Genomic DNA, 22,531 nt, shown 5'->3' with positions numbered 1-22,531 from the left:
ACCTTTTTCAAAAGCTGCAGATTAATAAATTCACGTTAGTAATGGAACAAAATATTTTTTTTTTTTAAGCAAATTTAGTACAAAATTGATACTTCAAAATCTACCGAAAAGAGGCTTAGTTTTATTTTTCAAAAATACAAGTCCCGCACTAACAATTGCTATTGTAGCGCGGACTTTTACAAACAAACAAACAAACAAACAACGGACACAATGTCACAACCAGACCCGAAACAACTATTTGTGGATCACACAAATAATAATCACTCCGTGTGGGAATCAAAACCACGAACTCCCGACGCACTGGTAGTGGCGTAGCGACCACCTTAACCACTGCGCCACAGAGCAACAAAATAAAGATTGTTCTTGAAGAAAAAAATCTATTCTACCTCTTTTTTCTTCACTCTATTATTCTATTTTCTATCGCAGTTCCACTATCCAGCCCGTTTGCTCCATACTATGCCTAAAAGTAATTCAATAGGAAAATTCACTATCTCGCCGGTGCCAAATATTTACCAAGACTATGTTTCGCTCTACGCCTCGTTTCCTCTTGTAATCTCCTTAACCCGGGTTTTATCTCTAGGGACCAACACATTTGACTGACTATTGGTGGCAAAATTTATGTTCCTCTGACTTCTCAAATGTCTGTATTATGATACCGGTGTTTTGTAATAATAGGTGATTAGCCATCTACCGAATTCTAAATCTTAAACTGTAACTAAAAATAGCGACAATAACAATTTATCTATATACTATTTAATTATCTATTAATATCTATAAACCTCTAACGTTATCTATTAACCTGGTAACCATACCTATAAAATGAACTATCCATAATATATTAATTTTACTACAGTGCGGTCACATAATTCGATAACAAACGTCTTCACCCTAACACCACTCGGTCAGCAAAATGTCAGCCGCAAATTCTCAGCTTAGTTACTCTTCGCCCTAATCCGGGTTTTATCTTAGAGCAGTACAGGGCACAAGGTCATCGGGGCCTGTTCCACTGTATTGTATAATTTCATTGTCTCCTAGTCTGAAGGCCGGAACACATTATGGTGTCATACCTCGGTTCTAGCACCAATATTTTAGCATAAATGTAGGATATATTTTGTACATTTATTAAGCCTGGGATAAGGAATATGTTGGTGTTTTCGAGTTTAAAGTTAAAGATTTATAGGTACTTGTTTTTTAAAGGTTAGATTGTGCTACAAAGCCAAAGTTAAGATGCTTCATTGATTTATCATTAGATACTAGGTATACACAGTTACTTTTGAAACATTCGCTTGTTAGCTATCTAGTCCTGTAGCGCGATTCTGTACAGTCGGTACTGTCGAGTATCGAAAGTTTGACATTTAGAATGTACTGCCGAAATAGTTCCTACGACGCCCATTAGAGGCGCTGATCAGTTTTCATACAAAATTTTTCGGTGACATGCCGGTTGCCGGTAGAGAAGCGAACTACTAATCACGACTCTTATAAACTTTCCCTGGTATCCTTAAGATGAATAAACTTTGGCATAATAAAATCTAGAATTAAGAAACGTAATCATAGCCGATACAAATGATTACACTGCTAACGCAAAATGCTTTATTTAATATTGGTAAGTATTATTCCAAAGTTTTAAAGATAAACACCGTTAATTTAGCTTTTACCAAAAAATCAACAAAAGTTCTGTTTGAAAGTTTCCATTCGCGTGAGTCTTAAATTATTTAGACGTTGGCCAGACTGAATTACTGGATCTTTGTAATTTAGTACTCTCACCTGCTTCGCAATTATTTACACAATTTATTAAAGTAATTATAGAACATTCCAGAGATTTACAGCTTTAGATTTAATGGAAAAATTATAACAATTTTATCCATTTGCTGAGAAATATTGAAAGAAAAACTTAAGGTTAAATATTTGTAAGTTTCATCCGTGGAAAAACAAAATTAATTATTTGGAGGCTTCATTCATGACCGTCCTTTTCATTCAATAAATTGACGAATCTGTAAAGCCGAGTCCATACGAGTAATGTTTAATGTAATCCACCGAGTAATGTAACGTGAATTCTACGTAAGTTCGGCACGGAGAGCGTTACCGAGAGTGACATGAAACTTTTTGTCTGACTTAAGAAATACCACGAACAAAATAGCCACTGCAGTGACTCCGAAGTCACTATACCTACTAAGTAGCTTCTATTTTCCTGATCAATATAATGTCACAAGGAATAGTTTGAACTACAATTATCAAACAGAGAGATTTGCTATAATTTCATACGTGCATAAATCAGTAAGCAGAACCTACTTCCGACAGTAGCGACCTCTTTGAACAAAATTACCCCATTTTTTCCTATGTAACTTCCAATACAATTTACATCCGACAAAACAATCGCAAGCCTTTTCCCCTTACGTTCCGTTTCCCATTACAATAGGAATTGAAGAAAATCACGAGAGAAGTAGGACGCATCTCGATTTCCTTTCCTATGATAATAAAAGAAATAAAATCCCCTCAAGTATGCTTTATCTGACGGATATTGGATGGAAATGGCACTAGTTCACAGTTCTATAGAAATTGGAACAGATTTACTGTTCAGGGAGGCTATTACGTATCTCAGTTACCAACTATTTGAAAGTCACTATGCTGTACATTCTCCCTTATTCAAATTCAAATTCAGATTCAAAATATTCTTTATTTCGTAAACTTTTTACAAAGTATTTGAAATAGTCAGTATATTGTATTTTTTGTAACTTAACAACAGCAACAACCCTAGTAAGTTTGAAACTCCCTCGCGCAAAAATTACAAAAGGTACTTTGATGAAATTTGGACAATCGCATAGAATACTTCTAATAACAGGAATTTTCACACAGACGAAGCCGCGAGCAATACCTAGTATCTCTATAAATATACACTGAAAAACATTTAACTATATTAACTCATGGTTTCATGAGTCAACACACAAAATTGCAATACACACATAACCCATCAGAGTTCGTTAGGTTAAACGAATATCAGCCATAAAGACAATGGGTATCGTACCCCATGAATTGATGGCAATTGAAATGGCGACGATGGGAACGTAATATGGTTAGTGTTATTGTTTCGGTGCTTGGATAAAATGGATCCCAGTGTGTTGGTATATTTGCAAGACATTTGTGTTAAGTAGATGTATTAGTTCGCCTTACAGCTCGGTGGGTTGTTTGGTTTTGGTATAAAAACAAATGTCTTTTTTGAGTTTCAAGCAAAATGGCTAACCTTCCATCAATTTTAGAATTAAGTAGTATTTAAGCGTCATTTCGAATTTAATAATATTAAGATTTAACTTAACTTAACTATCCTAAAAAGGTTTTTGAATACACGTGGCTCTGAAGGATATTCAGGCACCCTGTAATAAAAGCAAGCCAATAGCAAACACTAGGAAATAGAAAGTTTTGTCAGGCTAATTTACTGAATACTCCATTAAAATGTAAACAGCTAAAAAAATAATGTGAATCTGAAAGAGTAAAAAATATAGTTCACCATGACTTTTGGTAACCTTTTCAAGCTTCATGATTATGCAGAGGCCATTTCAATAAAAAAAATATTACAGGCATAGTTTTTTATACTACCCTATTGTTAAAGACAATTTAATAAATGTTTGCAGCTTTAGGTACTCTGCATTGCGCATTCTAACCAAAACACGAAAAGGTAGTTTGCACGCAGTTAACTTGCAATTGTAGTTAAACTTGAAAGTCATAATGAAGTTTTATATTTAGTTGTTTGCTAACATGCTAGACTTTTCAGTGATAATCAACTTCGACTAGTTTTCCCGTTTTCACATTTTTTGCTCATAAAGAATCAGCAAAAGATATTAAAGTGAAAATTAATAATCCATGTTTACCCCCTTCGGGGTAGAATTTCCGAAAATCCTCTCTTAATGATCATTTTCACTTCCTAAGGAATCTTCATACCAAAGATCAACGCTCTACGCTCAGAAGTTTCGGCTGTGCGTTGTCAGCCAGTACTGAATGACTCTAAATACTAAAATTAATAGAAACTGTACTATACTATCAGAAACGACAACTGTACCGCAATTCTATACTACTAGCGACAACCGGCTAGCTACTGAAAAATTATGAATGACAGTCGGTTCAGCGCCTGTAGCGGGCGTCGTAGCAACTATTTTAGCAGTACATTTTAAATGTCAAACTTTCAATACTCGATGGTTCCGATTGTAGAGAATCATACTGTTTACAAAATATGTCAAAAGTTCTCCCAAGAGTGGTCGTTGAAATTGGTTTGAAGTTCCATTCTATCTACCCACCGAAGAGTGCACCTGACATATTTTAATTTAGTAAACCAGAAATGCTGATAATTCAATATTCCATTGTAACAGAGAATAAGTTTATTGGCACTGGTCCAATGCCCCAAGCTTGTGTTCAAGTTTAAATCGTAAGTTTGCAAACATAGTCGTCGTTTTATGTCCAACTTAGTTTTCAAATAGGAATAATAATAGAAAACCTTCATCATTTATTTTTTTATTTTAGTTTGTCTGTTATTATGTGTAATGTATAAGTAAGTGTAGTGTATAAGTTTTTGGCGAATGTGAATTTTACATAAAGCATATTTTTTATGAAAGTCTTGATTTTGTTGCGCTTGATTAATAAACTTAAAAAAATGTATCAAATTATTTATAAGATAATAAAGATGTCACATTTGACTGTATTCCAACTGATAAAGGAACTTGATTATTATTTATAAATACTCATCAATAGTTAATTTGCGCTATTTTTGTCAACCTACGTAACCTACGTCGAAAAAATTTCAGTCTCCCAACGATCATTGCCATGTTTGTTACTAGGCAAAAAGTCCTTGAATATCCATTATCCAAATAAACCGTATATTACGTATCATATTTCTATAGTTTCATACAGAATACATTAAAAACTACATAGTAACACAATCAAATCACTGAAGCCTGTAATTTTCTAGTCTTAATGATAGCTATTAGGTATAATACAAATGAGAGATATAATTATCTATGATATGAGGTTCCACAACTGGATGAGCCAGCAAAATCACTACATAGTATAAAATTGCTTTCCGCTGTGTATCATACAAGAATTGAAACCACGAAAATCTAACACGTTCAATAGAAATGTTATACATACTTTTCTGAGCTTAGTTGTAGATAGCCACACAAACAGACAGCCATTGTAAAGCTTAGATTATACTTTAATAACTGTGGGAAAATTTTATTATAACCGCACTTGGCCAGCGTGGTGGACTAAAGGCCTAACCCCTCCCTCATTACGGGAGGAGACTCTTGCCCAGCAGTAGTGGTACATTAGTGGGTTGAATTTATTATAAGGTGAATATCTGCAGCCATAGCTTCAAATAAAAACCTGCGTTGTAAATAGAGTTAAATATTGAGCTGACCTTTTAAAACGTTATTTGGAAGGTCTGAGCACTCCGAGCGTCGCATTACATAGCACAAGAGATTGTTAATTGATTGTTTGATGCGAAGCCTTAATTAATATATTGGTTGACAACATGTACTTCATTATTTTCATGTCACAGAACCTCATTATTCGAAGCCTCGCCCACACAAGCTTTTTACGTTAAAACGCATGTGGTATTCGATAATGTACTCTAAATGTATAAAAATAAGGTATAACGTAATTTCGGTTTTAATATTTTTGAAGTGATTGTTTACAAAGGGATTCTTTTATGTAGGGTTGATTACTTATTATTGACATCATAGGTCCATATCAGAAATTAAAGATCGCCCTAATACAGTCTATTGGTTCACCTTTTTTAAACTCTTTGAGAACACAATACATATTGGACTATAAGTTTCACAGTCCCCTGGAACCAACCTAATCGGTATACGTCATTCTGATTGGGATGAGTCCAGGGGACTGTCGAAAACGAATACTCAACGATAGTCTACGATAGTTTTAGCATAACAAAAGTTTACACCTGACAATTCTATCAGAAAGAATAAGCCCAGTCTTTTCTGGATAAAATGGAGATCAAACCGCAATTTCTCCCTGATCTGACAACAAACTAACAAAACATACAGAATATTCCCACAACAGCCAGTGTGTTGTGTAAATAAACGCGAATCAATCGACACTGAAAGCTTTTTCCAATAGAGATTACAACGCGATAAGAGCCTGATCGATACGAAGTACCGGCTGAATGGGTACTGAATAATGGATAGAATGATCTCGCAACACATCTTTGAGGTTACACCTTTATTTCAGAGATAAGTTTATTCGTACAGAGAAATTCATTTTGTGTCGTTGGGGTTTGAAAATAATTATATTGTTAGAGATTTGCTGCGCCCTTACAGGGTTCATGTTGACACTATTATTTACATGTAACATATGAAAGCAATTTTTTTTATTGGAAACCTTGTGAAAAGTGGTACCCGAACACACACAGGGGTGATTTCCTAATACTATTGACAACCATTAACTCCTCCTGTAACGGCTGCCGTAAGAACTATTTCTCAGTACACTTTGAATGCCAAAATCGCGATATTTGATAGTTCCTAATTTAGAGATCGAGCTATAGCTGTGTCTGCTCAGCTCTTTTTCAAACTGTAAATTAAATATATGTATATTTTGACGCTTGAAAAATGTGCTAAAATACTGATAGCATATTACGATCGTACTGGTTTCCGTTGATGGCATCGATGATTTGTTTGAAAATCAGCCAAAATTACAAACCTGAAATTGTTGCTTGTCTGACAAAATACGATTCAGTTTGCAATAGTTCAACATAGAAATCTAGCTGGATACTGCAAAGCCGATAGCGCATTCATTTTATATTTGCTAGAGAGAAGAGTTCAGAACTTTTTCAATTGGAACTCCGGGATTGACATCTTCAGTAACTATTTCAAACTACCGCATTGAAAGTAAAATTTTAAACCAGTTCGAGCAGTATTTGTTATAGCATTATTTGTGTTCGAATCAAATTATTAAACCTAAAGTATTTATATGCCTTATTATGTAGGTAGATACATGGTTTCGTCTTCTTTTAAAAGAATACTGCCGCACTAAGAAGTCTATAAGGCCAAATACGGACGTTGGGTTGAAAAAAACTCTCGATTATAACACGTAACAAATATTTGTGGGATCCACAATTAGATTTTCGGGTTTGGTTGCATTGTATCCGTTTCTTGTATGTTAAAACGGTGTTTGTATGTACTAAAACTCCCCGCGATACAAGAGCAATTTATTAGCTGTGTGGGAGTTCAGAAAGCAATTCTTAGGGTGGGAGTTACCTATTTTTAAAAATAAATATAAAAAATCTATCAATAAATATCTGCACAATGCTTCCTGCGTGAAGCTTATTTACTTTGTCACGCGAGTATTTACTTCGGATCCAATCACCATTAAAGCTCTAAGTCTGGTTGTCAAAACAAAAGGTCAAAAGAGCCGAGTTATTTTACGAGTACCTTTATCAGTAGCCTTGACAGTGAAGGACTATCGTGATAAGGCTCATACTAGTTTATTAAACGTTAGATAGGTATTCATTATTTATTCGTCAATTTAGTTTAATGACTAAATAAATGTTTGGCTATGTTATAGCAAGAATTTTGTCCTGAAAGGGATGTGTTTCACTATGTAGTTTACTTGACTGATGAAACGATGACTTTACATAAGAGTTTGTATACTTTACATAATAGTAATAAAACTAGAGGGCGCCCGAAACCTTTCCCGTGTAAACCCCGATCCCTCGAAACTCCGGGATAAAAAGCCTATGTATTATTCTGGGTCTTCAGCTACCTGCATACCAAATTTCATCATAATCGGTTCAGTAGTATTTGCGTTAAAGAGTAACAGACATCCATACATACGCACAAACTTTCAAATATTAGTAGGATTTCCTACGGTCGGTATTATCGAGTATTGAGATGTTTACATTTAACCCATACACCCATACAGAAGATTACATAACTGCTGAAATAGGCCATTAAAATTGGTCAGCTACAAAATAAGAAAGAGAAATTAATATAAAATATAAAAGTGAGTCTGAATAATTACTCTCGTAACCTTGGCCCTCGTTCGCTAACAAGTTTAATATAAAATTCTATTGACTTTTAAAAGATTACGGCGTTGTTGCTTGTCGAAACATATTTCCTGCTGTAATTAAATTATATGGAGAAAAGAATTACGACATCGTTGTAATTTTAACTTACTATAAGGTTTTGCTAAACGGTCGGTCAATGATCAGCTCAGAAGGTTTAAAAAAAGCCTTTGGATTTCTTGAAATATTTTACATTACTTAACAAAACATAAACTAGTAGCTACATTACATCACTTTCAGCCTGAAGTTCGGTAGCGAACCCATGACCTCCTGACCCAATGGTAGTGACGTGGAGACCAGCTTAACCACTGCGCCAAGAAGGTCATCATTGGCTCATACTCTTTTAACGTGGATTACAGTCTTCATATTTTCTCTGTAAACTCCTCAAATACTGATACAATGAGTACATAAAGACAGGTCTTCAACGTCACACGTCATAAATGTTTACATTTCAAACTAACTGACGTATTTAGTTAATGTCATTCGTCATAAGCATTCATTGTTTTAATGATAATGAGGCTACCACGCCGTATAGTCTATTTCAGTCTATTTTAAGTATATTTTCAGTACGATAGTTAGAAAATACATATGTTGTAAACTTTCAGTTATTTGCACACGTGATTGATCCTTAAATTAAATACTTGGCTGAAAGTTGGAAACTCAAAAATGTAACCCTTACGACGAAGTCTATTCTGCTAAAATTGAATGTTTCACGTTTCAATAACTATTTCTTTTCTATGCTGTTAATGAAGATACAGGCTTGCTCGAGATATTAAAGCTTCCTCCTTATACCTACCACTTGGTAATAAACTCCCCATAAAACAGACTTCTAATTTAATTTCTAAAACTGCTGGAGGGCTGTCATAATATAAGCTAGTGATATCATATAAACATAATTATTACATCACATACAAAATTATGTTATTTTTTAATAAAGGATGTAAAGAATTTATCAACATCTACTTTCCGTCAGTTATCACGTTATCAACTGGAGAACACTCGGAAACGGAAGTTACCGAAAGAGTGAGATAATAATGGAGGCATGAATTGACATAAGTGACATTCCTTTGGGTAAAATCATGGTGATGATAGGAGAACTCATTTTGTTTGACATGTTAAAAGAAAACAGGGGTTATAAAAATATGATTGTTAGATAGGAAGCATGAATTCAAGGGCGAAATATTCACTATTATATGTTTGTTTGTTACCTCTATAATATATTCGTCTTTCTATATGCGGCTTAGACAAGTAAGATTGGTGTGAAGGAATTTAACAAAAGTATTTCTTTTTTAAAAGACAACTCCCGCACTTAGAACTGCTCTTGTGTCGCGGGGACTTTTACAAACATACATATATTGAAGGAGAAGCCACTAAAAATACTATTACGAATTATGCAAATTGCACTCATCTATTATCAACGGGTATTAGATTAGTTACCAGTGATGAAATGGACATTAATTTCGAAAAATATTTAGAAATCTATCCAATTGTGTTCATGCGACTAACTGCGTTGTAATTTCCGCATAAATACCAATAGGCTCTCTAAAAGCTTGGCATATATTTCCATTCAGTTTGCAGTGCTCTTATATTCTGCATGCAGTAATTTATTGATGAGTTCCACGGGCCATTCAGCGTGCTTGGTGCATGTTAGCGAAAGGTCATTAATTATTCCTTTAGCCCTCATTTACATGCCCGTGCGCGATTTGCATATAGAGAGAAAAAACCGTTTTCTAAAGACTTTTACGATATGGAAGTTTAATACGTATTTTTTTTATAATAAGGTGATAAAACGTGACCATTCTTGACATTCACCATGTCCTCTTGGTGTAATAAGAGAGTGCTGAATAACGGAAAATTCACTACATACTAATATTACTACAAGTGTTTATAAGGTAGGTCTGTTACATCCACCATTTAAAGCAAGAAAATAAATTTTCATGTAACTAAGTAATGCGATGGACTTATTATTATTATTTTTATCGTTGAGAAATAAAAAATAAAATTGTATAATCGTGTTTATAATTATTTTGTATCTGTGTAATGCAAGCCAAACTCAATATCTAAACGAAAATATTAAAGCTTAGTTCAAGAGCACATCGACTTTAGCAATCCCAAGAGAAAAATATACCGTATAATATTACGACAGTCAATTACCTTCTAACGCTTTCAATTCAGCAAAACAAAGACCATTTTATTTCAACAGCTTTCTACAACGAAGTATCCCGTCTAGAAGGCAAGTTAATAAGTTAGTACATAAACATCGGAATATCGATCCCATTGACATTCACAAGGTTATGGCCAATGACACGAATAGGCGACGCGAACACACCCCTTGATAGACATGTGCAGAATGGCCTTTAGAAGGCTTTGTTTTTATATTCAGGCTTTTATTTGTAAGGTTTAATAGTGCATAAGCTGGATTTTGTAAAGCCTCTGCACGAGTTTTTAGAGATCTTTTCATTCAATAGAGATTTTTTAAAACTGTCTTTATAATCTTACTAGGGGCCCGCCCCAGCCTGACCCGGTTTAACTTTTAAACTCTCGCGTTGCATGTTTAATGTATAATAGAATACGGGAATTAACGCGAACACGCATTTTACCTTAAAATGCCTAACGTTTCGGCGCAGGTTGCACTCGCCGTGGTCCCAGGCAGACTATCTAGTGTAGTATGCGTGTTCGCGTTAATTCCCGTATTCTATTATACATTATGACCCGGTTTAAGTTGCCGAAAACCATTTACAACTTTTACACAAACCTTCTTCTTCAGGGACTAAAAAATCTGATCATGCGAAGAAAACATAACATCGAAGACAATGTTACGGTATTATGAATAGGTATGCACTTTTCTCACAGTTTTATCCCAAAGCTAAGCCAAAATCACCTTTATATTTGCTTACAATTGACCGTAGGTACAATGACAGTAGACACGAGACTAACAATGAACATGCACTCCGAAGAAATAGCTTCTTTTTATAGTCCAACACTGCTCAGTAGTATCTGACCGTTGTCGTAGTAAAAAGTCATAAAAAACGACTTACTGTTGTAAAAGTCAGCTAGTACTGGAGAAGCTTTTAAACGGTTAAATAGCACTTAGCTCTTGCTGAAAGAAAAAGTAGTGACCAATTTGTGTACAGTCAGGCGCAAAGATGGATAACCATTTCAATCGGTCTTTATATCAGTAAAATAGGAAACTTGTGATGTTGTGATTTGTTGACTTCAAAATTATCTTTCTACTATATAATTTTATTACAGTGAAATTACAGCCACATTTACTATTTTTATGATTTTCTTAGTAGATTAGATATTCGTAGATAAGTAACTAGCTAATGTAGCTTGGCTTCAGTACACATTATGTTTGAAATAAAAGTAGCCTGGGACTTACTTAGACTCGATACTTTTTCAGCGATTTTGAGAACATAACAGGTTTTATGTATTTTAATTATGTATTTAGTATGGATTTTGAAAACGTGACATTGTACGTATTTCTGCTCGTGACTATACCAACTGTCATCTATTATATTTCATGGTTGAATAGCTTTTTCCTCGACATTGAAGTAGTATTATCGCGACAAAACCTCAGCCTTCGAAGTAGGTAACCATATAAGATGACATCTCGACTATTTCGCGGAATAAGTGTACAGCATCTCGAGGGGCCAGAAGTGGGGGAGGGAGATAAAATCTTTTGATGTGGATATAAACGTGGAATGTTATTGACATTCGTCTTGGCTTCAACACTTTGGGCTTTTTGTATCAATAGACGCAAGATTTTTTGGGAATCGTCATATTTTTGCTGTAACGACGGAGTTACGATTTAATAAGACAAGCGTATTTCCGTTTGTATCTCAGGATTCAGTTGTAATTTTTTTTATAAAATATATAATTTGGTACTTTATTAATATAAGCTACGGAATAACTAAATCAGAATTTATGACTAGAAACAACAAGACACATATTTTACTGGCTGGTTTTAAGAAGATAAGATACGAGTAAAACATATTTATTTCACATAAAATAGGGTACGACGTGTAGGAAGGACCATCATAATATTGGACATTTTACAGATTACCATTAATAGTCTGCTAATATTTTCATCATCAATTTATCCTATAAGTAACTACAAAAATACTTATTTTTCCCGGAAAACTTCCCAAAACCAAAATAAGGCACATACATCAGCTAAAACTCATTCATTACAGGTAAATTAATGTCTTACTTGTTCTATTACTAAGCAGAATTACGTCACTGGAGGCATATTATTGAATACTTATGTATTCCCATCGCTCGTTAACGAGAACAAAGGGGTTTTCCATGGGATAAGCAGGCGACTACACATAAAAGGGACAAGATATACGCTCGTACAAAATTTATTATACCAAGCGCTTGTTTTTGTACACTACGCTGTGATGCGGTAATTAATCTGTATTATAAAGTCGATTTTGTTTGTTTTCGTGAGCTTATCTCAGGAATTACTGTCATCAAAAAGTCTGTAATTAATTAGTAGTAAAACATTTTTTTTCTAAACTCTGTGAGCTACTTTTTAATTAGAATTATGTGCAACAGTTCTCATTTCCGAATGCATATGGAGCAAGAACCTTTTAATATTAAAAATAGGACAATAACGTTGTGTTTTACGTTGTTCCCGGCTAATTTAAAACTGTATTTTATACTTCCGCGTACCAAGCATGATTTTTTTATTTGGTGTTAAACTATTTCCCTAGGACACAGGTACATAAATGATAAAAAGTCCAGTTCGATAAAAAAACAAAGGACTGACTTATGTCAAAAATCTTTTGCTATAAAACACGAAAACAGCCAAATTTGAAGACTCCGAGATACTTGTAACTTGAGGGCTTACGCTCCCTATGTCAATTTAATGTTCATGACAGCTGGGACCAACGGCTTTATGTCCCCTTTGATGCACGGCCTTGTTTCATATTAAAGACGTGAAAAAAATATCTTGCTTTGCTGTAAAACATATATTATAGTTACAACTCTTATATAGATGTGTATTTCTATAGAGACATGGTGAATGAGAGGTATTACGAATTCGTGCCTCAGATTTTTAGGTTTAGTGTTGAGAATCGGAAATGGTTAAAAATATTCGCGTTTTTCGTCGTTCGGTCGTTGTTTTTATGCAGAATTGCTTAAGGAACTTTGCAGCTTTGCTATAATTTAAATATGTACATATATATGACTTGTGGACTGCTAGGTGGGATCAAAAATTATATGAATATCTGTAGAGGTTTATTGGATGTATTTATACAACGAGTCGGTCGCGTCCCAATTTTAATGTATAACTTGAGTTTTCTATCGGATGTTCGATATTATTGTCCCGTAAATTGAGGATTTTACCTGTTGAATGGACGATAAAATAGCTGAAACGCACGTTTTGCTCATTTACAACTAGTTTTTTCAGCATCTTATGCTAAAAGGAATAAACTTCGAAAAGAAAGAGCTGAAAAAGCTGGTGCTGTAAGAGGAATACTTCGTACAAGCAAAGTCAGAAGGATTGAAGTCACATCTCAACAAGAAAGTAGATAATGTTTTTTTCACTCTTATCGCGACAGATCAATTAGCATAGTAACCTTTATCTGAGGCCATGAGGAATCGTAAACAAGTTTAATGTAGGGAATATTATCAAAATAACAGTATGTAAATAGTTGATAGCATATCAGCAAGGTTTATTCTCAAAATAGCGAGTTTGATTGAGTTCGAAATATTTTTTATGCAGGGATCGTGCGAAAGAAATAAGTATGTATGTGCTATAATTTGGTTTTATAACCATAGATGGTAGTGTCATTGGTCTTTGTCTGCCACTATAGGAAAAAGTCCTGATTCTGTGCAGGTAGTTTTAGTATTGCGGATATTGTAAATTAGGAATCTATTGTTGGTATAAGTATTAATTCATTTTGGTGATGAATCTGGGGCCTATCCTTAATTAACGGTTGAATAACGAAAGCTCGAAAAAACGTAGAATCTGTAACTGAAATAAATATTTTCAAGTAAGAATTCCTTTTCTTATATTATGATACGATAAATGTGAATTTTTATTTTTATATTGTCGGTTCAAATCCAAGAGTTGTATTGACGTGATTTTTTGCAGGGAGAAAGAGGCCAGCTTTTAACCCCGAAGAAGATTTTATCCTTTGCCCTACGGGCGAACCCACGAAGGTATACGAGTATACGGTTTAATTTCATATAAGAAATATTATCGAACGCTGTGTATTTATATACTGTCCACTCGCTAGTAAATTGTTATACGAATATTTTTCGCATATTTTGTCTTATAAAAATATTAGAATGCGCTTAATTTTTATTTAAGTGTAAGTATAGATTATTTTCTCTACGACATGGAAACTCGTTGTACTTATAGATAGATAGATCTATGTAGTATTAATGCTTGACAACATTATTTCTATTAGTCATTATAATCAGTACATGGTGCCAACAAATGCAAACATAGGTACTATTTTATTGATATGTCGTCTACTCATCTAGTCTACATTAACGTAAGATGGACCGGATTTGATCAAATGTTGGCGGTATTTTCTAATATAAGTTTTTTTTATTGATAGATTGTAGTGTGTGTTGATAGTGACAAGTTTAACTTTTAATTTTAAATTAACCGAATAAGAAAACATAAAGTTACTGTACTACAATTAGTTAGGTATTTAGTGTCAACTGTCATGCATTTAAAATATAAATCTGATTATTACCTAGGTACCTATTCACTTTTTGAAAAAACAACATGTGTCGTTGTTGCGTAGATTGAAATTAAGCTTAGACGTATCAAAACGCAGTCACAGTTAGCGCTTTTGTCTTATTTTTACCCAGTAATTAACGACAAAAGAACCTCTTTTGTAATGTAAAAAGAGATTTTTTGTCAAGATGCTTTTCTTTTTCTTCTCGTTTAGGATTCATCTTTTTGTTTTCGGTAGCGCAAAGACGTCTGCTAGCGTTAAAAAATAACGCACCATTTTTTTATTTCAAATAGGTAGGTATATATTGTATTAAAAAACATTTAATAACATAGCAGATATGGTAACCAAGAACAAAATACACGCAAGCGCGAAAAATAATTATTTTAAAACGATCCGTTGGTTCCACTGAAACTTACGCAAAAATTCACGGAAGGGTTTCGTTCTGTCGTAAGATTTTAACTCAAAGGAATTCTTGGAACACGATGTAGGTACTTTACTGTGGTCGGAGTTTCCATTTTATTTTGGCTAAGAAACAAAACCTTTATTTAACGTAAGAGCAATTCTAACTGCGGCAAAATTGAGCCGAAATTTTATAGCTCTTACATTTTGTAGGTACATGTATAGAAATACTCTTAAATAAATATACCTAATGTGACTGGAGTTAGGTATATACTAAAGCGTCGAACTAACATAAATATTGCCCCAAATATTATTTTTGAATCGGACGTCGAGATAATTTACGACGATAACGTCCAAAATTAAAACTAGTAGGGCTATCCCAATGCCACGGTATGCTATTCCCGCCACCGTATATTTATAACTAAACTGGAATTCACGGCTATTCTTACGACAAAGCTTAAAAAATAATCAAAAATTTTATGAATGTATTAAAATTATTTACCGTTCCAGGCTTCAGGTGTAGTGAGGGCATGGGTCCAAATATAACAACTTATTAAACCACTTCACTCCACATTTAGTGTTTTTGGTAAATTATTATTTTCTCTAAACTCCGCGAATATTTCGGGCGCGAAATATTACTGGCGCCCGACTCATGGTTCGATTGAATGTTTTGGTTGCTACGAGCTCACTTCACGTAATGATCGGCTTGCTATTATTGTAAACAACGCCATCTTTCGTGTAACACGAGAGTTATTTCCAACAATTTGAGTGAACGCAATGACTCTTAAGTTTAGTTTACCTTATCAAAGCATTCTAAAATATTCTATAATAATCTAGTGTTAAGTTCTAATGAATTATTTATAATAATTTATATTTTATGAATATAAAGTTAATATACGTATTAAAAAGAGGTCAAAGGTTATTTTGTAGTGCTGCCATCTTCCAATTTTATGATGAACTAGTAAGACACTTAGTGAATGGCTTCACTTGAATTCCATCAACCAACCAAAACGAAGGGCAAAATTTTACGCATGCGCAGTGGTGGGGTTTGTAGTAAACTCAATGAAAATAATCAGTAGGCATTTGTCGATAGTGAATATTGCTGCGCCGGGTTGCTCATCCACACATTTGCGATTTTTTTAAACGCGTTACCGCCTACACCCGTTTTATAAATAAACATTGTTATAGTGCATAGTGTTTGGATTTTGTGAAAATGACCAACGCTCCAGTGAAAAAAGTGCCGATACACTTGCAGGTAAGAATTTACGTTTCGCACCTGTTGTTTTCGCGTAAAATCGCGATAAAAACTACTCTTTGGTGCTTTTCGTTCACATAAATGTGCTATGTTGTATTCTATGTGTATAAAGTATGTTTCGAAACTGCCGTAACATTTATTCTTTTGCCAAAATCTACGCTTGGGAATAGACTGACCTAATTTTCTGTTAGATATAGGTTGCCGGCGATTATTGCGAAAACGTTGGAAGATAATGCGTTTTCCACTTTAAATCTTGAGTGTTGGTATTATCTCGTCGACTGAAGCATGTTTATATCTTAGATAATCATTTGAGTTGAGAGTTCTGTGTATTTCGATCTCACATCGTTTTGCAAAGATCGTATATTATGCCGCTTTAGATAACGACAACGCGGTCGACAGTAAAATCGCGCTTAGCAAAATTTTAACAAACGGTAGGTAGGCGTAAAATATATTTTGACATTTCTGATAGCATTCTCCCATAAAGATAATAAAATTGTATCGTACAGTTTTAAATTAACGACGGTTAAACAACTATAAACATGAGCTAACGAATTAGTAGTATCAAATAGTACATTCGGTTTTTTTGTCCGTCCTAAAATGGCAATGTTTGTAGCCTTGATCTCGGTGAATGACCCCATTTACGGACCAGCCCTTCGAGTTTCTAGGGTCCTTACGGTTGGCAATACTTCGTGTCATGCGCAATGGGCGACGGATTTGGGATGAAAAGATGGGCCCTGATAGTATATTTTTTGCCTCTTATAACTGGTATTCATTGTGAATTTTGTTTATACCTTATAACATTTGTATAGAAACTTTTTTGCTATAACTCACGTAATAGTAAAGATTCTTAGTGGTTTTTCAAAAACCGAGCCAGCACATTTTTGCCGAGTCGGAATTCTTATTTATCGTAAAACAGGGACGTAAAAACCTGTGTTTATAGCTCACGTGTCATGGTGGTTTTCTTAAAGGTAGATGAATGTGGCCATAGAATGCAAATGTTGTGTTACAATATAGTAGACCACGCCTGTAGCGCAGTGGTTACCGTGTCACCGGGCTTCTGTTATACCTACACTGAGTTGGTTGTGGGTTCAGACTTCAGATCCCAGATGAAAGAAAATATTTGTACAGACTAGAAACTGTTGATTTGGGACTATCGATTGAGTTAAAGTCCGCATTGGTTAAGGTCGCCACGCCGCTACCATTACGTCGGGAAGTCGTGGGTTCGATTCCCACACGGGACATTTTTTGTGCGGTCCACAAATAATTGTTTCGGGTCTTGTTGTACTTTGTGTTCGTTGTTTGTATGTTTGTAAAAGTCCCCGCGACACGAACAATTCTTAAACTGGGAGTAGTTTAAAAAAAAAAGAAAATAGTGCGATACTTATTCTTTGTACCTATCATGAACAGAGTACATAATAAATTCTATTTATGTCAGACATTTGTATAATATTGACATAATGTAACGTCCAATGAGGTATTATTTCATCCATGATGTAATGGACATTGTGCGATTAAAGAATGGTCGCCTCAACCCGCAATCCTATTACCCCTTGACCTGCACGTACCATTGTTATTTAAACCGGCTTGTATCATTACAATACCTATCTATTTTACAACAGTGGACATTGACAGTGTCTAATTATTTACAGTCAGTCGACTACCTTAGTCGCTCACGAAATTTTATGATATTAAAAAGTTAATTTTAAAGGACACGTAAAGAGTAATTCATTTACAGCAACCGGGTCATAAACGTAGCCGAAATGCAATACGAAGTGATCCATCCAAGGATAAGAAGCACACAACTTACTCCTTTAACAACTAACTACTTCCTTTAACTAGATTAATGAACATTAAAGTTCCCCGATTTTAAGAACCATGAACTAGGTATTAAGAAATTCTCTGCAATGTTCGACATAGGTGTTGTCAAGATTCAACCAGTTATCTTTATTATCCTATGTTAAAAGGGGCAAGCCAAATATTTAGACTTCCCGAAGAGAGCAAAGAGCAGCCTGCTGCTACTCCAAATTTCCGAGTAGGAAGCCCCGTAAACAGATTGCTCGATCCGGAAATTGAATCGGGGAACTCGTGATCGACAGCTACCGTTAGTAAGCTAACAACATTGGAACTTGTCTTTTTTAACCGACTTTGGAAAAGGAGGAGGTTTAATTTTGTAAAAAACGTGATGGTGAGTTTGACAGACACAATGAAAATTTCATTACTCCATACTTTCTTATTATATGAAATCCATTACAGATAGTCTTGCACTTATTTTGTAGTGGTTTCAGATTACACCAGATTGATGTGCCCTAATATTCCAAGTTATTAGTACTCTATAAGTACCTAATCTTTTTCCAAATCAGTGACATAACACGTTTCTTCGACAGCGAAATATCTTTAGTAATACATTAGCTAAGGTTGTCAACGAAAAATAATGCTTCATGGTTGTCAAATAGTATTCTTTACCACTGATGTATTTCTAAAATTACAAAAACCAATAGGTAGGTAGCGTAACAACTATTTTAATTCAAGGTTAATTTAGTTAAGATCTTTAATTTTAGAGCATTCAGTGTGGGATTCTTAAAAATGCGTATTAATTATTACGCTTTTGCAGTTTTCTGTTTCAGCCTAGCAACTACATACTCGTACTTCTTAGGAATCTATACTAATATAATAAAGCTGAAGAGTTTGTTTGTTTGTTTGTTTGTTTGTTTGTTTGTTTGAACGCGCTAATCTCAGGAACTACTGGTCCGATTTGAAAAATTCTTTCAGTGTTAGATAGCCGCCCATTTATCGAGGAAGGCTATAGGCTATATAACATCACGCTACGGTCATTAGGAGCGGAGTAGCAACGAAAAATGTTACAAAAACGGGGAAAATTTTTACCCATTCTCTTAGGTGACGCAAGCGAAGTTGCGCGGGTCAGCTAGTTGTAAATAATTACCTTATAAGTGACCCTTGGCACCATCGTCAAAGGGACAGCATAAAGAAGGTCTACCTTTAATTCCAAACAAGATTCCTATATCAAGCCATTTTTTAATAAAAGGGCTGGCTATATTAGTACAACACCATTTCAGAAAAGAGTCGCTACATAAAATTGCATGAAAGAATTTAAAACCCTAACTAAAATGCTAATCTGACGTTTCAATGACAACCTAGACTATTACAATGTCTGGCAGTCTGTCTAGCTAGAATTAAAACGACCAGTTACGCTATTTTCAACATTCCTAGGCAATCCTAGGATGTCTCGCTCTAACCCACAGTAAAATATATTAGAGGGAGCAGGATTTCCGATCTAGAGCTTACAATGAATGCCCCTTAGTATAATAGGATTTAACATGCCATTAACGAATAAATCAATTAACAGGACATAAGAAATTAGTATGGTGATGAAGTTAATTATTTTATGGGGGTCCCAGAGTTTTACTTTATTTTAATTTATAATTGCTTCCCCTAGTTACTTTAACGCATTAATGAAAGCTTGACATTGACCCTATCGTATTTCTTTGTCATTTGTATTTGGTGTTCCACGTTTAATTATGAACGAACTGCTGTATAATGGACGAGCTACTTGATCAATTCATCATTGCCTTATTCAACACGTTGCTTTGGACATATTCATTGGTACCTTACTAAATATTTCGAAAAATAATTGTATTCCGAAGTAACGTAATCAGCAGCTAAAAAAAATATCACGGTCTAGTGTTCCTGTCTCGTATCGATAATAAACTACATAAGTACTTAAAATCTGAAGAAGTCACGAAGGAAAGCAAGACAGCTAGGTCTGCAGTGCGTAGTAACAAAATAGGTAATTACTATAGTGTTTTAAAGACAAGACAACTCCCGCACTAAGAATGCTCTTGTGACGCGGGGATTTACAAACATACAAACAATGTATAAATGTATTAATGTTCATATGTTTGACATTTCACACGAGACGTTTTTTCAAAAGATGGTCGAGGCTTTGATAAACCTCGTTGAAAAAAATGTTGATAGTTCGACAAATCTTACTTTGTTTACTACCAACATAGAAGTTTATTGTTTTTACCGACAAATATCGAAATCACATGACAGCAATCGATTGTAATTTCACAAACATGAACATTGTATCGATTGAAATCAAAGCAAATATGTGTATTCATTCCACTACGAAAGAACAATGGACTGATTCAATGTATAGAAACAGTAGTAAAATGTTTTACACGATCAAATTCAATTATAGCATTGATAAGAAATTCAAGGGCAATGAAATGTTGTTTTATTTTGGTCAGGTTATAAATGTTAGAAAGTGCGTATGCGCATAAGTTATATGAAAAGTCCCTTTGACCTTTATTAATATTTCATTTGGTTTTGCTATTATTTTACTTAGTATTTATTCGATTTCAACTATCATATGATACAGACATACGAGTACATATATAATACTAGCTGACCCGCGCAACTTCGCTTGCGTCCAATAAGAGAGAATGGGTGAAATTTTTCCCCGTTTTTGTAACATTTTTTACTGGTACTCTGCTCCTTTTGGTCGTAGCGTGATGATATACCTATATAGCCTATGTCCTTTCTCGGGTATCAAAGTATCTCCATACCAAATTTCATGCAAATTGGTTCAGTAGTTAAGGCGTGATTGAGTAGCAGACAGACAGACAGAGTTACTTTCGCATTTATAATATTAGTATGGATTACGTTTGTTACACACGAAAGTGTAGGCAGAGATGTACGAAAAACACCCGCGTTTCGCCATTAACGATGTTAGTCCTATGTTATAAGGGGCGAGCATATTGCCATATACCAGGCATGTTACTAGATTCTGCAAACTTACAAATATACAAAAAAACAAGTACATTATTCATCGTTTAATCATGAAGTTATCTTACTAAAGAAATATCAAGTGCTATTTCAAAATGGCTGAGTATGAATACTCAAGTACTTTTAATAATAATGTTTGTCCACATTTTTATTACAGTCACAATGAGTAAACACCGGCTGAAGCGGCCTTGGATTGCCACATTGTGTCTGTGAAATATGTTAGTAGATAACTATATTTAACTATTATAGACACACACAACATAACACCAGATTAAGGACAGTAAATTGAAAAGAATCATAGAAAACAGAAAACATTATGTATTCTATGTGAATAATCATGTTCTAGAGTTGTTTAAAAAACAGCACAAAAGCACTACTGTTGTATCGGAGCCCCCTTAAATATTTCTTTTATTCCGTTTGAAATATTGTTTTTGAAATTTCATCCGCAGTAGATGACATCAAATGTCAAAATTTCAATTGTCTAGCTATTTGGGTCCCTGACAAACTGTGTCAGACAGACTGCGAAGCCTCGGTAATTAAATTCAATTTTTAATCTTTAGAACCCTAATAAAAGGTCGCGGGAAAGAAAAAGAACAATGAAGCACTAATTAAATCCAAATAACAATAGATTTCTTGACTATTATGGAACTAGGTACCTATTATAAAATTTTGCTACTTTAGAAACACTTCTTGGTATTGTTCGTCACCCCTATCGTATTTTAAAAGGGGCGAAGTATTAAAGATATTAATAAAATCTGTTACAGTTTATTAAACTCCATTAGCAATTTGCTGCTGGGCTTCGCTTGAGTTTGCTAAATATTATGTTCTTCGCCATTTTCACACAGGGGAAGGGAACTAGGTAGAAACTAAATAAGAGCACTTGGAATGATCCTTACAAACTTCCCTTGCCTCGTTCACATCCATACATCTTGTCACATACAGGACCAGCGGTAGGAAATGGTGTGATATTTTGTATGTATGACATTATTTGTGCGATCTAGTTAGTAAAATAAATAGTTGTTTCGGGTCTACTTGTACTTGGTGTCCGTTGTTTGTATGTTTGTAAAAGTCCTGCGACACAAGAGCAATTCTTAGTGCGGGAGTTGTCTTTTTCTAAACAAAAAAATGTATGTATGTATTTTGTTCTTCAAAAATAAATACCTACTAAGTACATTTCACTAACCTTGAGTGAAAAAGGGTCGCATAATAAGTCCCTTGACATTAACCAGCGGTATAAAACGTAACGTTCCCGTCGTTTTACCGTTTCAAGTATCTGTTTAATTAACATGTAAATATTCAAAACGAAAG

The 22,531-nt window shown here is 34.5% G+C and overlaps 2 protein-coding genes across 2 annotated transcripts in view; one reads left to right on the top strand and one right to left on the bottom strand.

The window, feature by feature from the left end:
- Positions 1–15,842, bottom strand: part of Nep3 (M13 family metallopeptidase neprilysin 3) — a 79,410-nt gene extending 63,568 nt beyond the window's left edge. The window contains exon 1 of the mRNA XM_076130872.1: positions 15,665–15,842. Coding sequence (XP_075986987.1) covers positions 15,665–15,694 — 30 coding nt within the window. The 5' untranslated portion in view covers positions 15,695–15,842. The remainder of the gene's footprint in view (positions 1–15,664) is intronic.
- Positions 15,843–16,223: 381 nt separating this feature from the next.
- The window catches only part of CRMP (Collapsin Response Mediator Protein), a 60,430-nt gene continuing 54,122 nt past the window's right edge, over positions 16,224–22,531 (top strand). The window contains exon 1 of the mRNA XM_076130973.1: positions 16,224–16,417. Coding sequence (XP_075987088.1) covers positions 16,376–16,417 — 42 coding nt within the window. The 5' untranslated portion in view covers positions 16,224–16,375. The remainder of the gene's footprint in view (positions 16,418–22,531) is intronic.

The sequence above is a fragment of the Anticarsia gemmatalis genome, chromosome 25 (genome assembly GCF_050436995.1).
Source record: "Anticarsia gemmatalis isolate Benzon Research Colony breed Stoneville strain chromosome 25, ilAntGemm2 primary, whole genome shotgun sequence".
NCBI lineage: Eukaryota > Metazoa > Arthropoda > Insecta > Lepidoptera > Erebidae > Anticarsia > Anticarsia gemmatalis.
The sequence above is the reverse complement of the archived record's forward strand: the minus strand, read 5'-3'. Positions and strand labels throughout refer to the sequence as shown.